The sequence below is a fragment of the Desmodus rotundus genome, chromosome 2 (assembly GCF_022682495.2).
Source record: "Desmodus rotundus isolate HL8 chromosome 2, HLdesRot8A.1, whole genome shotgun sequence".
Classification (NCBI taxonomy): domain Eukaryota; kingdom Metazoa; phylum Chordata; class Mammalia; order Chiroptera; family Phyllostomidae; genus Desmodus; species Desmodus rotundus.
In genome coordinates, this window is record NC_071388.1 from 21,080,482 (window position 1) to 21,106,090 (window position 25,609).

General features: G+C 38.2%; 1 protein-coding gene across 2 annotated transcripts in view; it reads right to left on the reverse strand.

Moving 5' to 3' along the window:
* DHX36 (DEAH-box helicase 36) overlaps window positions 1-25,609 on the reverse strand; it is a 36,514-nt gene continuing 10,905 nt past the window's right edge. Inside the window, exons 9-25 of one of the 2 annotated variants that reach the window (XM_024562896.3) lie at window positions 25,343-25,424; window positions 21,072-21,212; window positions 20,682-20,784; window positions 20,025-20,112; window positions 19,035-19,090; window positions 17,525-17,589; window positions 16,641-16,784; window positions 14,417-14,534; window positions 13,482-13,580; window positions 11,902-12,075; window positions 11,669-11,755; window positions 10,608-10,691; window positions 8,143-8,242; window positions 7,955-8,045; window positions 4,898-5,018; window positions 4,089-4,241; window positions 1-3,697 (exon numbers count right to left, since the gene is read on the reverse strand). In XM_024562896.3, the coding sequence (XP_024418664.1) occupies window positions 3,512-3,697; window positions 4,089-4,241; window positions 4,898-5,018; window positions 7,955-8,045; window positions 8,143-8,242; window positions 10,608-10,691; window positions 11,669-11,755; window positions 11,902-12,075; window positions 13,482-13,580; window positions 14,417-14,534; window positions 16,641-16,784; window positions 17,525-17,589; window positions 19,035-19,090; window positions 20,025-20,112; window positions 20,682-20,784; window positions 21,072-21,212; window positions 25,343-25,424 (1,892 nt within the window). In that variant the 3' untranslated portion in view covers window positions 1-3,511. The remainder of the gene's footprint in view (window positions 3,698-4,088; window positions 4,242-4,897; window positions 5,019-7,954; window positions 8,046-8,142; window positions 8,243-10,607; window positions 10,692-11,668; window positions 11,756-11,901; window positions 12,076-13,481; window positions 13,581-14,416; window positions 14,535-16,640; window positions 16,785-17,524; window positions 17,590-19,034; window positions 19,091-20,024; window positions 20,113-20,681; window positions 20,785-21,071; window positions 21,213-25,342; window positions 25,425-25,609) is intronic. The other variant, XM_045197103.2, reaches the window with a different exon arrangement.

A 25,609-nucleotide genomic window follows, 5' to 3' on the forward strand; every position in this document is an offset into this window, starting at 1 on the left:
TACATGTTCATAGCAGCTTTATTTATAAGAGTAAAAAAAACTGGAAATGACTCAAAGGTCCGTCAACTGGTGAGTGAATAAACAAACTGGTATAACCATACAATGCAATACTACTAAACATTAAAAAAAGAGCTAATCATTGATACATGCAACATACATCTCAAAACCGTTGTTTAGGGAAGCCAGACACAAGCGGCTACATATGACTCCATTTATTTGAAATTCTAGAAAAGGCAAAACACTAGTGACCAAAAGCAGATCAATGGTTGCCAAGGGAGAGCTTGCGGGAGCAGCGGTGGGGGGGGGGGGGGGGGGGGGGGCGGGGAGCAGGGGACTGACCACGAAGGGAAAGAAGAAAAATTTTTAGGTGATGAGAATGTTTTGTATCAAGATTCTGGTGGTAGCGATTACATGACTTTCATACATTTGACAAAATTCACAGAATCATACACTTAAATTGGCTAATTTTAATACATATAAAATAATACCTTAACACTTAAAGAGTATGTAAATATATCAAAATGGATAAAATGCTTTTAAATTTCTAAACAGCCTATAATGAGAATGTATTGTTTTAAAATCAGAAAAGTGCTATTTAAAAACAACATTATAAATATGATTCTACCACGTGATCGATCCCTAGTACTTAGAAATATGTACAAACTCAGAGCTAAAAAGTAGAAGGAAAATTATCATTTACTTTGGGTAAGAGGGTACTAAAATAAAATCCTTCTAAAGCTTTTCTGTAATTTCTAACTTTTACGGGGGACTTTGCTTCTAAAATGCAGTTGCAGGAAGAGAAAATCACTTGTAATAATTGGTACAATCAGCCATTTTCAACTGGTGAGCTGCAAGGTTGTTAAGACTTACACCACCTACTCAGGAGCACGGACATCCTTTCCCTTGGATTGCAAAAAACCCCCCAAAAAACCGAACAGCCAACACAACAGCTGTCTGGTGTGAATGAATCAAAATTTTACCTATTTTTTTGGTCAGCTGGTTAAAAAAAAGCATTTTTTGGTGTGTGCAGAATTTTAGTTTATGTGTGCCATGAGATGAAAAGGTTTGAAAGTCGCTGGTATAAATAAACCTACAGCTTTGCCCTAATCAACGAAGTTGGAAGGTGTCACATGGACTCACTCTTTAAAGACACTTTTTAATAATTATTCAGTTTTTTGTTTACTTTTTTCCCGTTTCTGTTTCAAGGTTCTATGTTTAAGAGTTATCCTTGGACCACTCAAAATGGTAAGGCAAATAGATTTTCTTCTTTAATGGCTTATTTTTTAAAACTACCAAAAGACAAATAGTTCTCAGACCTAGAGTACATTTTCAGCCCAGTAACACGCTGTTTTGTAAACAAAAGAAACAGAACAAAAATAGCACCTTCAATCAAAACTAACTTCCTGATTAGCTACAGAGAAGCCATAAACTGGGGGTGATAACCACTTAATCTCTTTGAATAGCTCATCTATTAAACAATTCATCAGGAACATTTCCCTCATATATAAGGACAGTAAATACTGGTTTGCAAACATGGAACTAATTAACTAGTAATCTTTTTTTAACAGACTTAAAATGCTTTCTGCCAAGACCATTTTGGCCTACTGTGTATAATGAAAGCAAAAAACCCCACCAAAACCAAAAACAAAAAACCCCCAAAAGTCACACTCTTTAGAACAAGGACCTAATGGTCACCTCAACTTTAGGGGCAAAATCAATGTGCTACAACATTGTGACATGACTCAGCGTAAGAACGCAGTGAGGCAGGTCACTTTTGAGAGACTCGCCCCAAGTACGGACTCGGGACACACAGGACCTACAGGACCTGCAGACCCTCGGGAGGCCAGGGCAGGCGAAGCGCTCCCAGAAGTGGGGCTGGGCCTGAACCAGTGCTGTTCGCAGATCACTCCGGCATCATCAGTAAATCCCAGTCGTCGAAGACACTCTTTTCCTTTGGTTTCTTTGCATATATTGGAAGGCACAATAAAATGTGTAGCTTTTAGGGTATGGCGGGTTGGTCTTGGTATGTTTCCTTGTCCAGTATGTCCAGTACTTTTTCATCTCTTATCAAACATATGCATCAAACCGTTAGATCACAAAATAACTAGAAAACAACATTCAGCAAAGAGTGCTCAGCGATGAGTAGTTTCTATTTCAGTGCAAGGTTTACTGTGTCTCTTATCGGAAAGGCAGTTTGGGTAATTCTGCAGCTCAGCGCTATCACACGGACTGATGATTTTCATCACCGTCCCACTGAGCTACCCGGGACCATAAAATGACAGCAATTCTGATTCAGACAAGACAATCTCCCAAGACGGAGAGCGGAATTTCCTCTTCTAAGTCTCCTAGTGGAGAGAATCTCTCTCAGATGCCCCTCGCAGGTCTCTCTTCAGTTGCCATTGCCCAGGGTAGGCGCACACAGCCATGCCTTGTCAGTTTACTCACACCGGGAGTAAGACCGTGCAAGGGCCCACTTCCCAGGGCGTAAGGCTGCACAGACCTGGGGGGGGGGGGGGCACTTGAGCAAGCAAGCAAGGAGGGCGGGCCAAGAAGGCTGCTGGATTAATAACCAGTACTCGTCACAGCCAGGTAGGGCTAAACACATACGCTACATATTACACTAACTTCCACTGGCCAAGAGGGTAAAATAGCACTCAGAGTAAAGGAAAAAAAGTATAAGATAATGGACTAATAAAAAAATATTTCAGGGACAATATACTCTACATGCCAGGCACTACTCTATGTACTTTGTGTACGTTAATATATTTAATCCTTAAAATTGTTACCTGTACTTTACAGATAAGGAAAAGGAAACAGAAAGAAAATAACTGGCCCAAAACGTCTAGAAAGTGAGAACTGAGTCTGAATTCAGGTGGTCAGACTCCACACCAACGTTCCCAACTGCTACATTATGCTGCACAACACAATGTAAAAGGGGCATGAACACAGTCTAGAGAGACTTTTTAAACTAAATAAGCCAAGGGGGACGGTGGAGGTGTAGAAATCAAGCCAAAAAGTTAGCTGAGATTTACACACAGTACATTTTATTAAATACTGGGTTTTACTAGAACAAATGAACTTCTGATAGAATTTTCATTTAAAAAATGTGGCTGTGTTCAAATTCCTACTTGATGCTGCTTTTGGCTAAGCATTCTACTTTTACTGGTTCTATACTCACTCATTATGGGCAGAAAAATGAATTTCTTACAACAGAACAAAGGAACTTCTCAAGTGGTACCACACTCATTATGTATACACTAGAAATACTCCCAAAGTGCGGACGTGACCACAACAGAGTATGCGATCAGAGAACACACTGTTTTTTATGGTGTATTTCTAACAGCTACAGGTAACACTGCTAACGCATGCACAGGAAGTCTTCACTGCCTACCGAAGGTGTGCACCTTACACGTGAAGATTATCCACGTCCCAGGGCTTGGCATGTGGCCGAAACTTAAGCTACGATGGAAAACGGCTGTCAGGCTGGCTTTCACACCACCACAGGGAAGCGTCAGCTGTAATACCCATCCTGGACCCGCGGCGGCAAGTTCCTGGGAGTGGCTTTTTCCTGTGTTTTGATCAAGTCTATGATAGCCGAGAGGACTGCACAGTCTCTGGATTTCGTGTCCTTCCAGTCTACAGGATGGGGACTTTCAATCTTCTCTTGCAGAAGGGCATCTAGTTCCCTTCTTAATTCCTAAGTTTGGAAAAATTACACAAATTCAACAAAAGACAGATGTACAACAAAACAATGTAATAAATAACAGTGACTAGCTGCAACAAGGAACTTCGTAAGCTATTATACAAAAGACTGAAACATTTGGTAAATATACTTAAGCAAAAATATACTTATACTTAAGTTAACGTATATTTACTTAAAGTAAATATACTTGAAGTAAACTTAAAAAATTCAAACTTTGGTCTCAAGAGATTTACAATGGTTGGTCTGTAACTACCTCAAAGAACAATTTGGAAAAACTATGAAAAAATTTCTCAACACTATTTGCTCTGCTGAAAAGTATCAAGCAACATCTACAAAACATGCGATCCCTGTACAAAACCACAGACAATCACTTCAGTTCAGTCACCTTAACGAGATGGGCGATTCTTGCTGGGGACTGAAAGACGATCCACTCATCGACAGCAATAGTTTCCTGGTCATTATCCTTCTGGATGGAAATATCTCCTCCAAAGAACAGGAGACAGTATGGGGAGACTTCTGTGCAGTCATACAAGTATATCTATAACGAGAATTAAAGCAAGTCAATACATTAAAGAGTCTGAATGCCACATTAACTCAATAATTTATCGCCAGTACCAGTTTATTAGTATTACTCCTTCTAAAATAGGTGTTATCCTATTGGTGTAATTACAGAGACTAGGTTTGAAGAAATGCATTTTAAACGAACCATTCTTTATTAATTCAGAGAACATCAGTTTTATATTTTTATTTCAACTGAAACAGTACTATTCTTCAAACAAAATATTTTCTGAGTGACAAAGCAAAACACTACTATAGTTGAAATTATTTTTATAGATATAGAAACAGAATCACACTTAACACTCTGACCAGTATCTGTCAGGTGTACTGACTGACACGCCAACAAAATCTTCTGTACAGAGAAACTCTTGTACACCAGAAAATTCCAGTATTTCCTGAACACGTGCTTTGAAAGAAAATTATGCAAATCAAGTAACTGTCCCAGTTAAAATACAAAAATGGACCACGACAGACCCGCACACTAAAAGCAGACGCTATTTGCTTAAGGAAGTTATAATTCATGTCACAAAATTTTTTTTTACAGAACAAATTTTGTTTATAATTATAAAAACTCTGTTAACTATAAAAATACAGCACTGACATGCAGACCCATGATTATTTTAAATATTTACTCACGCTACTCGTTCGCATCTTTAGGTGATAGATAAGCCAGTTGTAGTGAAAATCTGTCTGCTCCACATTAACCGACTTAGGATGAATAGAAACCAGTCCATCATTTTTTGTGTAAACTTTCACCCTTTAAGAAAGTTAAAATGTAGTTGTTAAAACAAAATTCTGGGAGATTCCAAACCAATCCCAGAATTTAAAAAAGCACCACGGATAAAGTTCAGTTTATTTTTGCAATATAAATTTATATTTGAGGAAATAAATAAATTTATATTTGAGGATGTTTTACTAAAATATCAGCTAATTGTGAATATATCAAATCCTTATAATCATGCATCAAAACCTCCTTGAAGGCATAGATTACTCAACACACGTTAGAAAGGTGACAAAATATGTAATTATGTTCCTCCTATACAACCGAAGGACAAAGAATAAAACAGCTAAAGTAGTTCGAAGTGATTCAGACCAAGAGAACAAAATACATAATACCATCGATAATGATACTAACAGCCCTCAATTTAAAGCATAACTTTGTGAAAGGATTAAAAAATTTCACAGGTTAAATATAAACCAGATGAATAGAAAATGAAAAATTACAAATGTTGTTTACAAGGGGTTTTAGCTACGACGGACTTTTAAAAAGCTAAAACGTGCCTAAGCGGTCTCACATTCACTCAACTGCCCCTTGTCCGAAGAGGAACGCCCGGAAGAGCGTGCTTCGACACAGCTCTACTTCAGTCTCTTCACTCCCAGGGTTCTGTTCTTTGACAGCCATAAAATTTTTATATCAACTGCAGGGGTTTTTAATATTATTCAACGGGGAGATGTGTGGTGGTTTATTTTTAAATAGTCAATAGTAATGACCTACATCAGGTGACATAAAAGCTGCTAATCCTCTGATCCTTCCTACTTGTTTTTTTCCAGATGTTTTGTTTTATTTTTCAATTCTAGTTTTCTTTCAGTATTATTTTGTATTGGTTCCAAGTGTACAGCTTAGTGGTCAGGCAATCACACACTTTACATCAGATCCCCCTCAGTATTTCCAGTGCCACCTGGCAGCAGACACAGTTGCTGCAATGTTCCCATGCTGTACTCGACACCCCCGTGACTACCAGTCTCTGCTTGGTGACCCCTTCACGTTTTTCACCCAGTGCCCCAACTCCTCCTCACCTCTGGCAACCACCAGTCCAGTCTGCCCTCTGTGTCTAGGAGTCTGTTTCAATTTTCTTTATTCATTTATTTTGTTCTTCAGATTCCACATATAAGTGAAATCATATGAAAGTTTCTTTTTTGTGCTTCTAGGAATTCATAATACTTCTATCAATATCACAGTCACTAGTCATTATTCAGAATAAGCTCAGAAGCTATTTTTCCTCCCTGCACTTAACCAAAGCTGCCCTGCAACCCTACTTCACTACAGGAGCGGAGAGAATGTGTCAGGCTTGCGGGCCCTAGGACCTCCGGCCCAACGACTCGAGGCTGCCAGGCAGCAGAGCAGCAGACACAGACAACATGTACACAAACGGGCGTGGCTGTGTTCCAATAAAAGCGTACACAACTAGGTTTTGGCCAGCATGCCAAAATTTGCTGGCTCCTGGGCTGGACCAAAATAAAGCACCAACGCAAAGAGAACTTTTTAAAAAAAATATTTTCATAAAGCCTTCCAAGGATGGCAGAGGGATATAAAAAATATGTGTATTTCACAGTTTCTCTGATACAGTACCTGTCAAGTTAGGGATACGTATGAAGAACTTGACAAAGTACTGATGTCAAAAAGTACTTGATCACTAAAACTGTGTACAGTCCAGCCACAATGATTAAAATTCACGTTGGCCACAATCTTACATGTGAGAATAGGGTTCTGAGCCTCGGCATTTTTAACATACTGGATTCTTTGTTGGGGGCGCTGCCCTCTACACTGCGGAATGCTTTGCAGCACCCTTGGCCTCAATCTATTAGCGCCACGGCAATTACAATAACCACAAGCGTCTCCACCGTCAGCTCTCCCAAGGGGCAAAGGCGCAGTTGAGAACCAATGCCCTCAACAATGCCTGTGCTTTATCTTTGAGGTCTGTAATTTGTATGGTTTATAATCATAGGGTATACAGTTTCTTCATTTAATATCACTTCAAATATTTCACGTTACTACACAATGGCTGTTTTATATGCTTCTCTACCAGGAAAGTCATATAACATGGTATTATAAAACCATAATTTCCCCACTGCTATTCGACATCTTTGTTGTTTACAATACAGTTTTGTTTTGTTTGTTTTTTAACCTGGAACTACTTCCGCAGGCCACATGCCATGCCCCCAGTTAAAATATTCACGGATGGACCCACTGGGCCGGTGACTGTTGCAATGACTGCTCATCTAGAGCCCCCTTCAGAAGGTTCCAACAACTCACTGACACTAGCCATTTGTGACTTTGAGCTTCTCCTTCCTTGCTAGCTCATTTATTAGGCAAAAACAGGCCATGTTCTCTCCAATTACTACTGAGGCTAACTCTATTTGTGTATGTGTTTAAAAGTCATACTTTATTTTTCACAAGAGTAAAATCATAATTTTATTCAGAGACCAATTATAAAATTATCTATTTCATTAAGAGGAAAAAAATCCTGAAGCAAAATCTGTTCTAAGCAATGTTTATCTGGCACTGTTTTTCTTCTCTTTTCAGGCATTTAAAAAGTTCTGCACTGATTAAAGTTTAAGATAGCTGTCTTACACAGAGTTTGATGTAATACAAGTGACCACCAGTCACACCAGGTCACTGAACTTCCGGGATGACTTTAATACCTGGCTTACTTTCCTCCTGTTTACACTATTATACTCACTATCATGCTCGGTGAGTAATGGGTGATGGAGAGCTGATGCTAGGGATGTGCTGTGAAGGCAAGTGATGCCTCTGTGAACGGTTTGCCTTCTCTTAGGTGATCGAAAGTAAAAACGAGTAAGAACACGGCTCTGGTATGAGTAAGAACAAACGTACAGTATGAGCCCGTTACATTACAGGATTTCAAAAGTTTAAGGCGACAATTACAATTCATAACAATCTTCAATGCTTACATTTTTCTTTTTTTACCCAAATTTAGTCGTATTTTAGCAACTTTGGGATATAAACCAGCACAGATGACAGCTGTAATTATCTTCTCATTATCTATGAGGGCGGGAGGCAGAGAACAGAGAGTAAAACATAAAACACTGACACCGTGGACAAGAGCAGCAGGTCGTTGACACTGGGTGTTCTGCTTTACCTGAGTTTATATTAGATTTTGGATCTTTGGGGTTTCTACTGTTTACAAATCCCGCTCCGAGAAGATGCTCAGCAAACTGCCCTTTCATGTTATGCAGCATCTAGAGAGCAATGGTAACAAACAGAACTAGAAAACCTTCCACAGACTTATGGGCGTTACAAAACATATATTCATAAATAAATTTAGCTGTAAGCTTTCCGGCTTTATAAAATACTTTTGCAGAAATGTGATGTTTCAGAGCAGAGGATGGCAGACTACAAAATTTACAGGCAGACTACAAAATTGACAGACACCGGTTTCTGTCAACAGCTTCTTACTGGAACACAGCCGCACCCAATCACCTACATATTATCTATGGTTGCTCGGCGCCATATGGCAGAGGTTGAGTGGTTGCAACAGAGACCACAGGGCCTGTCAGGCTAACACAGTCATCATCTGATCTTCTACGGAAAAGCTTTGCCTATGGCAAAGTAACCACTGATGTTTAAGGATTACTCCATTCTGCAAAAAGCCCAGTATCTCCAAAATTGCTCTCTACCCTGTATTTTGAAAGAAATACAGAAAAAGTACAAAGAAAATAGCTGACATCCATCCATACTTCTACTACTGAGAATTAACTACTGTAGCTTATTGGCATAAGAACTGAAGGCCATTTTTTATTGAGAAAAATCACTATTTGGATAAAAATGATGCATGGCTCATTATAAAGCATCAAGTAATACTGAAAAGTACGAGTGAATGAACTTCTCTAAACTCAATACAATACTGTCAGAAAAATCATTTACTAAGAAATAATACTGCAGACACTTACGTGTATCCAAACAGAAGAGTTAGAAAAGAAATGCTATCTCAACAATGTGGTAACTGTATAGAAACTATTTTTTAAATTAATTCTAGTTCAATGTTGTTAAAAAAGAAATGACACCTAACTAGATGAATTCCACATTGGTCGTATTTAAGTGTACCTTCCTTTTACGGATTGTGTGTGACCTGAGGTTCCCCAACTAATTTCTCTTACAGCTGACTTTCCGGTCACCTCCTGGTTTTCATTACCATTATTTTTTACTGTTGAGGGTAATAACCTTTACATCCTATTCTGTATCCATAATTCCTGCCTTACACTTGGTGTGTATTTAAACAATTTCGGTGCACAGTTGAAGGAGCATGCACTCTCCACTCCTGAATTCTCTTTTTCTCTTAATTGGCAGCATTTCATTGTCAGGGAATTTTACAGGAACAGCTCATGGGCACAGTATTTCAAGTGCTTTCTTGAATGTCTATCCTTTGTCTTTATATTTTAGTATCTTAACTGAATATAGTATTTTCAAGTAACACTTGGATTCAGACACATTCTCATACTCAGTAGTTCATTTCATTTCAGTTTTTCAAGAAAATGTTTTCACGCATCTCTTGAATACATAGTTAATCTCATTTAAATTTTCTGTGTATAGACATCTATTACCTTTATGATGAATCAGTCCTATCTTCCTGCCTACAAGCTTTTTACTTGTTTTAACATTTTCCTTTTGCAGCTGCATCTATAAACTGATCATTTCAAGCCTCTCTTCAATGGCAATCATTTGATTTTAAGGGCTGTCCATTTTGTTCCTTATAGTTCTTTTGGTCTTTTTTGGTCTTTTGGACTTACCCCAGCAGTCTTTTCATTTATTCTATTGGTCTATTTTCCTACAGTACTTTTACTGAACTCATGTTCTGCAACTGTTCTTTACTATGAAGCCGCTGTATGGTATTTTCTGTTGAGATATGCTGCGTTCCACTCCTTTTGTCCTTTGGCTGTAGCGTCTTTCAGAGCTGCCACAATCCTTCTTTTCATTTGGTTAAGGCGTGGGCACTCTGGGGTAAATATGCTGGATTCCTGACTCTTTCACCCTCTTGTAGATTTGTTAGATGTCCGGTACACAGAGCTGGAGTGTACGCACAGCGGGGAAAGGCGAGGACATTCCTATTCTCACTGGCTTGCGATCACCTCTCCATTCAGTGCACCTGCCCTATTTACAGATTACTTTCTTCTGTTTCACAAATGCTCCTGTCCAGTGTTCTCTCACTACACTAAATCCGATAAAGATACCTGCCTCAAAGTTTAAGACACTTCCCTCTTTGTTATTAAAAATAAATTTTAGGAGTATTAGGGAAAATGTTCAGGTTGAGTCATCAAAATGTCAAATGAGAGGGTAAGTGCCAGAACAGTAATGGAGCCTTGCTGTGTTTTTTACTATACTCTAGACTCTTGTATCTTTGCTCAGCCATTGGCTTTTTGTTCATTATATTATACATCTTTTCTTGTTTTGTTGCAGTTGATTTAATAAAAATTTTGACTAATGAGCCAACTTCATTAAACAAATTCACACAATCAACCTTTTGCTACCACTCTAATTGAACAAAATGCACACATATATTCTCTAATCTAATATGTAGGAGATGCACTCCAGAACATTCACCATTACCTGCAGTGTGTTTGAAGACAGAAAATATTCCCAGCAATAGTCTTTTTCGTATCTGTAACCACGTCGCCTAGCTTCTTCCCAGCCCTATGGGACAAAGAAATGAAGAAAACCATTTATATTTTTCCCCACAAAGCAAAGACTAACCACTTGTCTGTCTTCATTTTGGTAATAGTTTAATCTTCTATTGATGTTTTCTGTGTAACAAGGTCAAAGAATTTTGAAATTTATAAACTAAAAAAAAAACCAAACCAAACAAAAAACACCTCTCCATGATCCCAATTGTTGTGGTAACAACCACTGAATTTTCAGACCTTTGCACAGGTAAGTACAAGCTGCAGAATAATATATTGTGTCCTTTGTACAAAATGGTATACTGTACATAATGTAGTAAAGTAAATGAGAACTGTTGAAAAATTTCAATGCTATCAAATGTTTTTCAACTTCATGAATGAGACTTTTTTATTTTTTAGCTAGAGGAGAAGGAAAGATAGGGAGAAAGAAAAGTAATACTGAATTAGCTCAAAGAAAAAAAACCTTCCCATAACATGTAGTACAAAACTGAGTCTAGAAGTTGCTATCTCTATAAACCAAATTACGTTTAAATTTTGCAAAGATGGGTAATAAATGTTTTATCCTCTGATACACCTGGCTTTGGGAGCAGAAAATGTCTGTATTCTGAATAATATATATGATTACAACACTCTACCTAAATGTTAAATCACAATATAGGTATAGTTTATTAATGAGCAGAGAGACTTTCTTTCATCAAATGTCAATAAGATACAAGTGAAAAGCAAATAAAATATTAAACTAAGTTGTTCATTTGTTCAATTGTTATCAAATCAAAAACAAAGACTTCTTTTCCAAAAGTGTAAAAGTTAAAAAAGCTATTACACAACTCAAAAATGAAATTTGTTTTCAAATGTTCAAACAATTTTAAACATTCTCACTTAGCAATTTATTCCTAATACCTATGATAATACAGATTTTAAAAAGTTAAATAGGTACCCATTCTATTATCAGCTTTTCGCTTGAATAAGCTGTCACAAGTTATTTTTTACCTCAAATGCATTCACAACCGTCAGGTGGTCACTTTTAGAATCCTTTGCCAATTCCTTTCTTCTTGCATCTGCGACCTTTTCTTTCCCCTTAAAAAATACAGACCAAGGCAAGTTAAATGGCTCTGACACTATAGATGAGAACATCTTAATAAAACGCTAATGAAGAAACATCATCTAAGCAACGCCCATCACATGTACGTAAAAATGCCTAGCCTTTCTCGTGTCTTTCTTACCAATGGAATGACGAAGGGGTCCTTGAAGCTGAGACTAGCAGCAATGGTTAGTACTGGGTCTAAGCAACAGAACAGAGCTCCAAAAAGAATCATCTTTCCAATGTGTGGCTCAACTGGTAATCGTGCTAAATGGACTCCAAGAGGTGTCAATTCTTCTTGTTTATCCAAAGCGTTCTGTAGAGTAAGGGTTTGTGTTTAAAACAGACATTATCAAGCATCACAACTAAACCCAACTTTAGTTTGCTTAGGAAAAAAGAAACCACTCCTCACACTCCTAAGCCCAAATACCCTAATACTGTTTAGTCCCTGCAGAGGTTATCTTTGCAACTGAGGGGCAGGGAGGTGACTGGGAGAGGGTAGGCTTTACATTAGGATACCAGGGATGTTCTTACTTCTCGACATGAGTAATGATTACACAGTGCTCACTTTGTGGTAAATCATTAACCTGGACATTTTTGTTTTGCTCTTTTATCGTGTATGGGAATGCTGTAATTCACAATAAATCTTATCTTTAAATGTGGGCTCCAGCCCCTACTGTTGGCAAGGAGTTGCCGGCCTTTCCAACATTTCGTTGCCTGGAAAGGATTACATAAAGACTGACTTAATGTCAGTCGGGAGAGGGCACACCATCCTGCTGAGGCTTTAAGGTCCTCTGGTTGTGCATCTCCCCCATAAACAGCAAGCTGATTTTCCAAGCACCACCAAACTGTATCTCCACAGCTGTATTCTATCAGACAGAAACAGGGGGGAGAGGTCACTGGTAGAACTGTACTGCTACCTACAGACCAGTGACCTCACTAAACCTAACCTACACCCCAACAAAGAAGGCTGAACAGTAACACAATGCTTTTTCACTTAAACAGGGCCAAATTCTCAAAATAATCTGCATGGATGACTCAAATAAAACCGAAATATGTGAAATGTACTTGGGCGTCCTCTAACCCAGCAGCAATCAACAGAACTTGCAGCGATGACAGACGTGCTCTATTTCCGGGCTGCCCAGTAGCGTGGTAGTGGTGGCTGTACCGGACAGCACAGCTCTAACCGCTCTCTCCCCGCTCTGGGCTCTAACTCACAGCTCGTCCTGTGCTTCTCAACAGGGTCTTGTGCAGGGATGGCCACCAAGAGGTCACTTGACTAAGACACTGAAACTAGTTTCTCAAAACACTAACTTCATGAAAAAAAACTAAGGAAAAAAAGTTGTAAGAATAAAATGACAGGTAGGGGAATATGACATTTTGGAGAAAAGTCACCTGTCAGTATTCCCTCAACAATTCAAGAGTTGCCTTTATAAAACACCCAAAGATTTCAAAATTGTATGTAATCTTAAATCAAGCCTACGATGAAAAACACTGTGTGACGAGGACTTACTTAGTATAAGAACATAATGATGGTTTCATTTTTATAACTTCCTAACTCATGATTCACACATCAAGGTGAACAGCTAAATAGTGTATAAAATTGGGCACTGTGAACCCACTGGAGTAGCTTGCAGTAACATGAGTAAAATTATAATTATCTGGCTTATATGCTCCAATACTCTATCTAAGTTAAAGTTTTTTTTAAAAAGTCAAGTTTACCAGTTCCATCAGGTGTTTTATGGAGAGTGACACTGCTTCATTTGAAGGTGGGTCCATTAACCTACTCAGAAAATGAGCAATCCCACCAAGCCTTAAGATCTGGGGAAGACAAACATAATCAAACGTATATCGTATATGACGTAACAGTCCTGCCTGTCACTCACTCGAGTGACGCATCAAACCTACACATGATCTTCAAGTCCGTTATTTTACCAGAGTAACTTAAAATTACATTTATGATTCTAGAAGAACATGTTTAAAGTCTGATATACTATTTTTTATTATCCACCAACTCTATTAATGAGAAAAGTAGCTGGCTAAAATCTCAACAAGTTGATCACCACTTATTTTTGAAATAAGGAAATTATATGAAAATATATAAAATACTGAAAAAAAGGTAAGTACTTTATAAAAAGGGATAAAAATCTTAAGATGTAGTAACACCTCTGGCCAGTGTGGCTCATTTGGCTGGAGCGTCATCCTGTAAACCAGAAGGTCTCGGGTTCAATTCCCAGTCAAGGTGCGCACCAGAGGCAATCGGTCAGTATTTCTCTCAATGTCAACATTTCTTTCACCCCCTCTCTCCCACCCTTCCCCCTTCTCTAAATTCAATAAGCATGTCCTTGGGTGAGGATTTAAAAAAAAAGATGTAATAACAGTAGCTAACATTTACTGAACACTTACTATGTAGTAAGAAACTTTATATGAGTTTAATTTAAATAATCTGTTCAATGTTCCAAAAGTGGCTTGTCAGGGGAGGTGGTAGGCTTCAAACACGGGTAATCTGGCTTCAGAGCAGTACATGATTAAATACTTTGAAATAAGCATTTGAGGAAAGTTTAAAAACATAGTTTACTAACACACACAGAAAACAGATGTGTGGTAAACATTAGAATGCCACCCCCATTTAATTTTTAACCATCCCACTGATTTACCTTTATTTGTAAACAAAGTTCTTCCAAGGGAGTTCTCAAGATCTCTGGCAGTTGATAGTCATCTAGAAGGCTTGCTCGGAGACCATTATACAGATGATAGCAATGGCCAGGTTGAACTCTGAAAAGGAAAAAAAAAACCAAAAACAAGGGGCAGAAAGGAAGCATTTGTCAGTGACTTTTTAGAACTCCAGAGAAAACAGGCAGGGAAAGTAGCCAGTATCTACTTCTTACAAGCCCCAGCATAGCTAATTTACTTATTATTTCATTTTTATTAATCACATATTCCTTCTCCCCATCTATTTTGAAGAACCTTAAATCCACTATCCGTATCCTATGTCCTAGTTTTAAGAAATAAAAGATTTCCTCCCCCACCAAGAATTAGCTTCCCTATTTCTATTGTGCTCGGTAACAGCAGTCTCCTAGGTTGAATCTCTACATCCTCGTGAACATCTGATGTAACAAACCCTGACATTATGTTAACCTGTCCATATTATTTAAAATGCTTTTAGGTACGTGCTATTTAATGAGCCCTCAGAAGAAGGAAATGTTGGAAAATTTTTTTCCTTCACTGTTTGTTTCTAATGACAAGAATGATGTTGTTCTTTGGACAATATTAAGGACAGATGTGAAGAGGTGAGAATATATATGCCATGTGTTTTCAAGAAAAACAAATAGTTCTATGGGCCCTTGCTGCAATAGCAGGAGGAGGTCCTTTTCCTGCAGGAATAAAAATAAAATCTAAAAATTTTAGCTATTTCTGTCACAAGTTTACAAAAACCCATTGTCTATTACATAACATGCCTGCAGAAACTAAGAGTACTTCCACCGAGGAGCATGTAATATCATTTGTTCTGACCTTCAAAATAATTATCAAGCTAACTAGGCTTTGCTAACGGAATTTACATCTTTGGAGCCTACAGAGGACTATTTTCCACTGAAATTAAAACACTGTAATTCCACGTAAGCTCCACTAGGTTAGTGGGGTTGAAGAGTTAGATAAAATTAATACTTCTTGATTTTCGTAACTGTTTCACAGATCAAATCTAAGACCTAACATGTGTACTATTCATATATGAGTGTGCCAAAACCCATTTTCCTATGATGGAATACTTTTTAAATCAGTACCCTGTGGGGACAGGTCTGCATGGGAGAACCCCAGTCTTGCTAGGCCCCCAATCAAGTTAGCCCCTAGTAACTGATGAAAAGGGTACACTTCTTAAACTAAGCCATGACGTGGGCTCAACAGCATCAATTGCACAATATAATAAACTACCTAGAAGCCAAGTTATACTGGGGTAATCTGCAAAGATTACAGCAAGTATGTCAGAGTTCTATAAACGTATTATAAACTTAAATAAAGTGATCCACAATGTTTTCTTTCAACTTTCCTGTCCTTACTTAAGTCAGTATCTGAAGACTAAGGGAAATCTTTTGCGTCTACCTGTAAAAAAAAAAACTACTTTCTACAACTCCAGTTATGATTTTACCACTCACATAAATAAGGGTGTAAAAATAATGTGAGAAAATGCATGAAAATGAACAGTAAGTTCAATTATTTGTGTTAAAGACAAATCATGTTCCTACCATTAATACAGGGAAATTTTTATTTCTTATACTACCATTTACATCACTGGGAGAAAGGCACTTTCCTTGGGTTTTTGTTGGTAACTAATAGTGACAAACCAGCACAGATGTACAGCACGGGAATTAGGAGCCCAGACTGTGGAACCAGATGCCTGGAGTCAAGTCCTGCTACTTACAAAGCTATGTGACTTTAAAAGGATTAATTTCTTTGTACCTTAATTTCCTTACCCTTACAATAGAGATAATAATCTACCTCACAGCACTGTGCTAAGAATTAAGCAAGTTAATTTATATGTCTATATATAAAGTGATTAGGAAATGACCTGACATTCAAATAGTATTAGTAGTTATTATTAGTAACATGTGCCTTTTAAAAAAGAAATAAAACTATAGGCAATATAACAAGAAAAATAAAATATATTAATTTAAATGAACTGAGGAATGGGGTAGAAAAATCATAAAAAAGAATTCCAAAGACACTATAATTAAAAGGTTTTCTCACTTAAAAATGTGCTATAGTAAGTTTTAAAACATATGAAAGGTAACTCTTCTAAATAATATTTTTCAATGCTAGTAACACAATCTGCTACAGAAATCTTCTGTGTGTTTTTTAAAGGCTTCAGACAAGGTCCCATCTCACCTTCCAGCTCGACCTTTCCTCTGTTTGGCATTGGCTTTACTGACCCACTCAGCAGACATTGTACTGATGTTGTTCTGCGTGTCAAAGTGTGTCTCCTTTATCTTTCCTCCATCTATCACATAAACTACATCATCTATGGTAATGCTGTTTGGAAACAGATACATAAAATATTAGAAACAACATATCAAAAGTGCATTTATCTATGAAAAGTCTGCAGGTAGGGACTTTAGAGCATTTCTACTGGATCAAATGGATTTTGGCAGTTCAGGGTTTCCGCCTCTTCCCACGTCTACCAGCGTGATGGGACTGAGCACCTCATCACAGGCAGCCTCAGCAGCTGCAGGGCAGCACAGTGCTGAGCCTGCAGACACGTGTTCGATTCTTACTCACCTGCAGCCAAGCTTCACGGCTGCCTGCGTCTTTTCTATCTAGCTTTTTTTTCCCCCACCCCAGGGCCACAGTTTAGTATCAGCCTCCACAGAACAATGTTTCAACGCTATACTGGTATATTACTACCTCCAAGAGAATACAATACACTTTAAAGGCTGGACATACCTAGCTGTCAAATTACCAAACAATACACCATCCCCTACCAGCAAAAGGCACATAGAACAAAACTGGTATCAGCTACCATGTTTTTTCGGAACGCTTTGAAAGAACACCTTAAAGGGCTGTTTTGGAGGAGGGCTAAAACATTAGTATAAGTTAAATAAAATTTTTAAAAACTAAACAAACATATGCCACTACCATGATTAAATTAAAAGATTTACTTTTGAGAAATTACAAAGTACTTTGTAGAGAAAAAAAGATTAAGATACGTTAATAAGTTGTGGGGCTTAAAACTAGTATAATCACCAGCAGTTAATACGTAGAACAATCTTTACCTAGTCTCTGCAATGTTGGTAGCAATCACTATTTTCCGAACACCAGGAGGGGTTCTTTTAAATACCTGTAAGAATAAATACATCAAAATTCCAAAAATACACTAATTTCTGATACATCATTCTTTCAGTTACAGGAATTATTTCAGATACTACCCTTTTTTAACATTGTGTTTATTTGTTGACATATGTATGCATGTAACATTTATGAATGTATTTGTAAGGTACACATCACTTTCAATACCAGAGAACCAATCTCCCACAGATGTCAAAATCTTATCACAAACAAGATTTTAAATGAAATATGGTAATTTGTAGAATGGTTTTAAACAAAAACTGGCATGTTAAACATCTTACTGTACAGTCAAACTTTTAAGGGAGAGAAATTTTGTGTAGGGATAAGAGTTATAAATTACCTAAAACTATATGGGTAAAAACAGCAAACAATCAGGCAGATGCCCAACTCATGAGAATAAATATTAACAGCTGTACCACCACATACTAGCTTTTGAGATTGGACTGGGCTTTAAAAAAGTCCTCTTCAAATGCTGAATCCTACCAACAATACAGCCTGTGACAGTCACCCAAGTAAATGAAAAGACATGTAATGCAGCCAAGTACCAGTTGGCTGTAAAGCAAAAAAATGCATACACGTATCCCTATTTGTATAAAAGTGGTAATCAATAGAGAACATGAGTTTCCCAGTCTAGTCACATATTCCGTGGCAAAGGAATAAAAAAATTGACTGTCAGGGTGCCTCCACATCGAATGTCTGCTAACAGACAGCAGTGCAGTCCTTGGAATCGAGAGCTCTCTCCCCTTCTCTTCCCTTGGGTACGCACTCTGTATCGAATTCTGTGTCTAATCCTGAATCTGACACGGGACAAAGGTATCGGCAGAAAGGATATTAGAAGTCTCAATGAAAAAAAAGTCTTGGTAGTTTTTTACACAGTGTGAAAAAACTAGGTGGGAAGACAGGTACACTTTCTCATCCATCTTATTCTACCAGGGCCCACGAACACTGCAATCCAGACAGTTATCTGGCCTTTGAGAATGCAGTGTTCATTCCAACTCTGAATCTGGCTGAGCCCAAATATTCAAAACTGTAATACTACATTATTGACAAAACAGGAAATCTCATACCTGCAAATATACTAATGCTGTAATCAAAATTTCAAATATCAGGCTGTAGTACATCATTTTTATTGGCAGTCACATAACCTTTTTCTTTTTACTCAGAAATACCCAACAAGTTCTTGGTGAAAACAATCTTTAAACTTTTCCCTAATGTTCACTAGCTAATTTCATTTGTGGATTATTCTCTTATTCTCATTTTTGTAAAATCATCCCCTGAAGACTCACTAGTGAGGCTCTCAAAGAAGTATTTTTTACCTGGATAACTATTTGAAAATATGCTTTAAAAATAAATAAATAAATAAATAAACAAAACACAATAAGCAGCCCTTCAGGCTTGCCTCATTTTGAAAGACAGCGAATAAATTTAACAACATACCTGTGTCTGGTTAACTGTAGGCATCAGTGAATGTAAAGGTATAATAAGAAACTTCTCTGGAAATTAAAAATAAAATTAAACTTTTAACATAATTGCAGAAAAGCTCCATTAAACATACATGGAACATAATTTTAAGAAATTATTTTCATACGTTTTAAGTTTCAAAATGAAATAGCTTAAGCCCATCATGATTATTAGCTAATAGAAAGTTTGGTGTAGTGACGGGAAGGAGGGTGAGTGTTCAAGAAGCAAAGGCAAATTTCATGTTCAGCTGTGGTTACAAAAAAATGCAATGCTGACTTAAATTTCTAGCAATAGTGCCCAAATGAATCAACATAGTGATATTACCCCCAGAAAAGAACTGTTGTTATTCAAAGGAGATATATTGCTCCCCACAAACTCTTATGACCCTCTGGACTTAAAAAGTAGTAAGTACCAATACAAATAATTGGTATTGCTGAAAAATCCTCCATTACTTCTCTGTGCCATGATATGAAATACATCAACTCAATCACAAGTCAAACCAAGCTACTTCACTCAGACTGAATCAAACGTACAGATAGAACTTCCTGTTTATAGAAAATTCAGGTAAAAAAGAATCAAATGAAATGATACCATGAAGATTCAGACAAATCCAGAAAGTTGATCTAGTTTTTTCTGTAACTCATCACCATGGAAAAAATAAGGAAAGAACAGGAGTGATATTCCAGAACTGGAGTCCAAAATTATCTGGTTTGACCTTTCTAGCTGAACAAGCTAACTGTGAAAGACATTTTGGGGGCACAATGGGGAAAACTTGAATACAGACTGGATTATTTAATGATGTTAATAATTAGGTATGATAATGGCATTGTGGTTATATAAGAAATTGTCTTTATTTTTTTAGAGATGCATGCTTATATATTTAGAGATAACATGTAATAGCTACAACTTAAAAAGCAAAAAATGAGACCGCTCTTGGACTTGCAATAAAATACATTTCTGTAATACCTGATTTAAACATCACTTGTGACATCAAGAGATCATGTAAAGTGCTGATATTGTCCCAGCCTGGTAGAAAGACCAATATGGCACCATCCTGTATGGAGGGGAAATAATCATTACAAAGGATCACGTAACAAAATACACTAACTAAAAATCTGTGCACACGTAAGTCTTCATTAACATTATACTACCTCAGGATAATTTTGGTTACTGATTATCAATAAAAAGTAAAAGCTCGCTTTTTAAAAATAGAATTTATAACCACATGTTTTCCTTTGTTCATTCTTTTCTTCGAATAGGTCAAATACCTAAATCATTTGGTAGTTTGAGATTCTCATTCCTGGTGTCAAAACAATTTCTTCCATGGGTTATTTTTAAAAAGCATTTAAGAGGCCCTGGTTGGGCAGCAGTTGCTTGACGCGCCATCCCAATATGCCAAGGTTGTGAGATCAATACCCAGGCAGGGCACATACAAGAGTCAACCAACGAGCACATAAATGTAGAACAACAAATGCACATTTCTCTCTCTCCCTTCCTCTTTCTAAAATCAATAAATAAAAAATTTTTTAAAAAGGAACTGCATTTAGGAAATTGTATTTTTTTTCATGGCCTTGATATGAAAATAAAATTAAAATTATGTCACTTGAAGAAAACAAAACTAACCTCTTCTTCCAAAACAATGTATCGAATAAGGGCAGCAATCAAATTCAGATCAACTTTATCATCATCCATCATTTCTATAACGTCTACAGTACTTGCAGAATACCTAGCAAAGTTAAATAGAAAATCATGAAATATTCAGTAATGTTTCCTGACGTTTAACTTGCTATAAAATCTAAAAGTTAACTCAACCTGCTAATAGGAGAACCATCAATAGATAGGAGAATTATTAGGAAAATAATAGTGTTTACCAATCAAAATAGCATAGTATTCAGCTGGAATATGAGACTTACAACAATCTCCTTAAATATTTACAAATTCAAGAAGGTAATTCCTGCTTTTTGTTTTAGTCAGTCAGTCACTGCGTTCTGACTTTCAAACAAATAAACCCACCTTTGCTGCAGTTCCCTTATGTAATCTGGCCAGCGATCTTTATAGATTGCTTCTTTTTCTTCTTTTTCTTGTCTATTTACATGCCCTTGCATGAAACTCCTCTTAAACTGGGATCTGTGTTCTTTTTGTTCTGGAACATATCTAAAATAAAAACATCCTTAAATAGCTTCACTTGTTTGAAACTCTTTGGTTTTAGCTATTATCTATGACTTTTTACAGTTAGCATTTTAAAAAAGATTATAAAAAACAATTTCTAGTGCACTAGAGTTAAATATCAAACTTGTAAGTAGTCATTGACATAAAACCTGACATTCTAGATGAAAATCATTCTTCTCTATCACAGCATATACACCTCCGGGTCATTATAAGCAATCAAAGTTAGACTAATGTTCACCTTCAATTAAGTTTGCCCTAAAACAAAGGATAACATTAAGTCCAAAATAATAATGCTGCCTAGCAGAAGACTCAGATTTTACATATAGGAGACTTCCAAACCTGAGTACACATAAGAATTCCTTGGAGAGTATATAAATTCTGAAATCCTGTACCTTGTGATTTGGATTCAAGTCTGGCTGGGGTCTGCTAATCCAAGAATTCAATTGATGGCCCAGGAGATTCAAAGAGTGTGTTTATGAACGCATAGTACCATGCTTGAGAACTATTTAATTCTGCTCAGGCCCACAGACACAGCTAATGGCAGAGCCAGAAGCAGCACTCAAATCTCTCATCTGTCCGGACCTATGCTGTGACTCCACCGTGCCGAAGGGACGGCTATAAGCTGGGCACATCTGCCCCAGGATCCCACCTATAATAATAGGTGGGTTCTGAGAGCGTGAAGGTAGAGAGAGACAAAGAAAAATGAACCTAAACTGAACCCCAAATCCCCTCAGTTCGCCTAGGGGACAGCATCTAGATGGAATGGGGGGGGTTGGAACATGGTTTTTGTGAGTCAAATTATGGAATGATGTCCTTGTTCTGCCATCGACTACCTGTGTGACTTTGAACAAGGTGTAACTCGCGGGTCTTTAGTTTCCTTGTTTGAGAGATTAGTACTGAAACAGCATTAGTATAAAAGCAAAAAAGTGACAGAGTAAAAAGCACAGTGCCTGACACATAGCAGACACCCAAAGAGTGTTAATCCCCTTCCCTATTCAGTACCTGTGACCCGGGACTCCCCTAAGTCTTCGATACATATAGAGGCACCAACTTGAGGTAGGGCAACCTGAGACAGAGATTAGTCCTAGTCAGCAGGATGGACCCACAGCTGGCTCCCTTCCCAGCAGTTCCAGCAACAGAAGTAACCGTCAACCCCCACCCCCAGGGCCCAATCACAGCCCTCCATCTCATCTCACCCCACTTTCTTCCCTCCTACTTCCCTGCAGTGCAGCTCTTCTGGAAGGTGAGAGCTAGAGTTTCTGCTGCAAACTTCTATCCAAGGACCACCCTCCTTCAACTCCCCTCTTAGGGATCGCTACATAGATACTATCCCTTTGCTTCAAGAGACCCTTAAGCTACAGTTCCTTGTACCTAACCTGCCTTCTCGACAGCTTAGAAAAGCAAGCCCTGCCCTGGCTGGTATGGCTTAGTTTATTGAGTGCCACCAGCCTGTGAACCAAAAGGTCACTGCTTCAAATTCCCAGTCAGGGCACATGCCTGGGTCGCAGGCCAGGTCCCCAGTAGGGGACATGCAAGAGGCAACCATGTATCTCTAGAACACTGATTCTCCTTTTCTTTCTCCTTCCTCTTCCCCCCTCTCTAAAAAAGTAAATAAACAAAATCTTAAAGAGAAAGCAGTCCATTTTGATACAATTTTAGATTACCGATCCTTGAAACTTAGTTTCATTATTATCGAGCTGCTGACAATCAATATTCTCAGAAACTTAAGTGGTAAATGTGCTGTGGTAGGAAGCAGACACATTGTGGAAAGTGGAATTGAGGAAGGACATAAAAATTTTTGGACAATGCCCTGGCTGGTGTGGCTCAGTGGATTGAGTGCTGGCCTGTGAACCAAAGGGTCACTGCTTCAAATTCCCAGTCAGGGCACATGCCTGGGTCGCAGGCCAGGTCCCCAGTAGGGGACATGCAAGAGGCAACCACACACTGATGTTTCACTCCCTCTGTTTCCTTCCTTTCCCCTCTTTCTGGGAATATATAAAATTTTAAAGAAAAACCTATGCACATTGGTAAACCCAGGGCATGGAAGACCACTATACCGCCCCTCTCACTTTCAGGGTGCTTCCTGCTGACGTACACACTTCCTCTTTCCTACTCTGAATTTCCCCACTGCCCTGGCTTGCCCAGCCTATCCCACTATGTACAATCTCATTCCCAACACGCTCTTTTCCCACACAGGCCAATCATACCTTAAATTAATAGCGTACATGCATCCCTGCCTAGAAGTTGTGAGGTATGTGCCAAGTCTTTCCAACTTGTATGCTCAGGCCCTAGTGCACAATGTAAGACATAAAGTTCAAAAACTGTCAAGTAAATGTTCACTCAAAAGTCAGATGACTTTTCTCCATGTAAAATACACAATAGGATCTTTCCTCTCATCTTCCCACTATTCATCTTCTCGTTTAACAAGTAAACTGTGGAGTCTTGAAAAATCTCATCACAGTGTTTCTGCATCTGTCCACATTCTTACTCAGATGTTTACTAGAGGCCAGGCACTGTGCTACGCACTAGTTATACAGATGAACAGGGCAAAATCCTTGACCTCGAAAAATATGAAATCTAGTGCAAGGGGCAAACATACAGAGATACATTACATGGCAATAAGGTAAGTGTTGTAAGGGACATGATTCAAGTGCTACAGGAGTCCCCATGGGAAAGCAACTCATTCTGGGAGAGGTGTCACGCATAGCTAATGGGCAATAAAGCGGGATTTATTTTTACATAATCAATAGTTTATAGTTGAAAGCATGCAGAAGATGGCAAATTAAGTCTAAGAGGAAATAACATGTAACAAAGCAAAAAGTCGTGAATGAAAGGGCAATGGCTGGCACAGCAGGGAACACTGCACTTAAGATGGGCAGGCCCGGGGACGCACGAGGCGACAACAGGATGGGCCAGACTGTGCCGAGCCTTCACATGACTAGCTTGGCGACTGGCAGCTGATCCTGTGGGGCTCTGCTGCCCCAGCCCTTTTCTCATCGGAACACAAATACAATTCTGCACAGCTCCTTGCAGAAGGCGGCCAGCAGCGAAGGGCCAGGGTTGAAGGGATCACTAACTTGGGCTACCAGTGAGGTCTCTGCTGTAGGCCATGATAACCCAATACAGGTTCTTGTTTAGACAAGTGTTTAAAGGGAAATCTCAGGGGCACTGTTGAGGGGGAGAAAGTCATATGAGCAGATGTTTTTGTAAAATATATGGCAGCATTAGAGACAATGAAAACCATAGTGCCAAAGGAAGAATTATTATATTAGTACAGAAGAGACAATACCGATCTTAAGTAAAAGAAATAAAAGTGAGAAGACATATATTCAAGGCAAAAGCTCTTAGGGTTTGCATTTAGGGGGGTAGGGAAGGAGTACAGAATGACTGAACGTAATTTGGTTACTAAACAAGTACAGCAGTGAACATATCCTAGTACATAAATCATTGATAAACACTGGCTTTTTTGATGTATAGCTTAGATGACTGGGTGGAGGATAACATCAGTACCCATTATAAGGCTTAAGTTCTCTGGTGGAAGCATCGTGGGCAGGAATGAAAGCTGATTTTCGTTTTACAAATGTGAGGTTCAAGGTATCTGTGGTATTGGAAGGCTGCTGGGTAGAGTTAGACGACAAGTTTAGAGTTCAGGGAGAGCTTCAGTTTTGAAGCTCTAGCTCAGAGAGCTATGAAAATACAGAAGTACAGCAATGGAATTAAAATTACACAGTGAAATCACAACAGACTGAGAAAAGGCTAGCAGAGGACTTAGGGGAAAATCATATTTAAAAGGTGGGGAATGGAAGCCTTCCAAGGAGAAGGAAAGAACCAGGTAGGAGAACCAGAGCGTCCTGAACTTTGCCGCCCAGGGATCTTTGTAAAAATACTGACTCCTGGCTACCAGCCCAGACTTTGTAACGTAACGAAGGTATGGGGTGTGATTGTGGCGCAGCTGGACTTTAAAAGGCTGAGGGTGATTTTAATTTGCATCTGGGAATCCCTGATTTAAGAAAAAACAATGTTTTTGAAGGAAATGGTTGAGTTTCTGAATTAAAGTCTGACAGAAAAGGTGACATATTAGTAATTTAAATCTTTATTTCCTAATATCCACTTACCTTATTTTTTCAATTATATCTTCCAAAAGATACTCCACAACCGGAAAAGTAAAACCAGGTATGTGTATCATTGGACAGTTACCTATTATGGTAAACAAAATACATGTGTGTACTCAAATGTTCAAAATAAAAATAAGCAGTGTACGTAAGGACAATGAGTCTGTTACTTTTTTTAACTTCAGAAAATGGTCCTGAACTTTTACAGCTCTACCCTATTTGTTCCCTATCTAGTACCACAAACAGCAGCAGTCCAGTCTTCATTCAGCC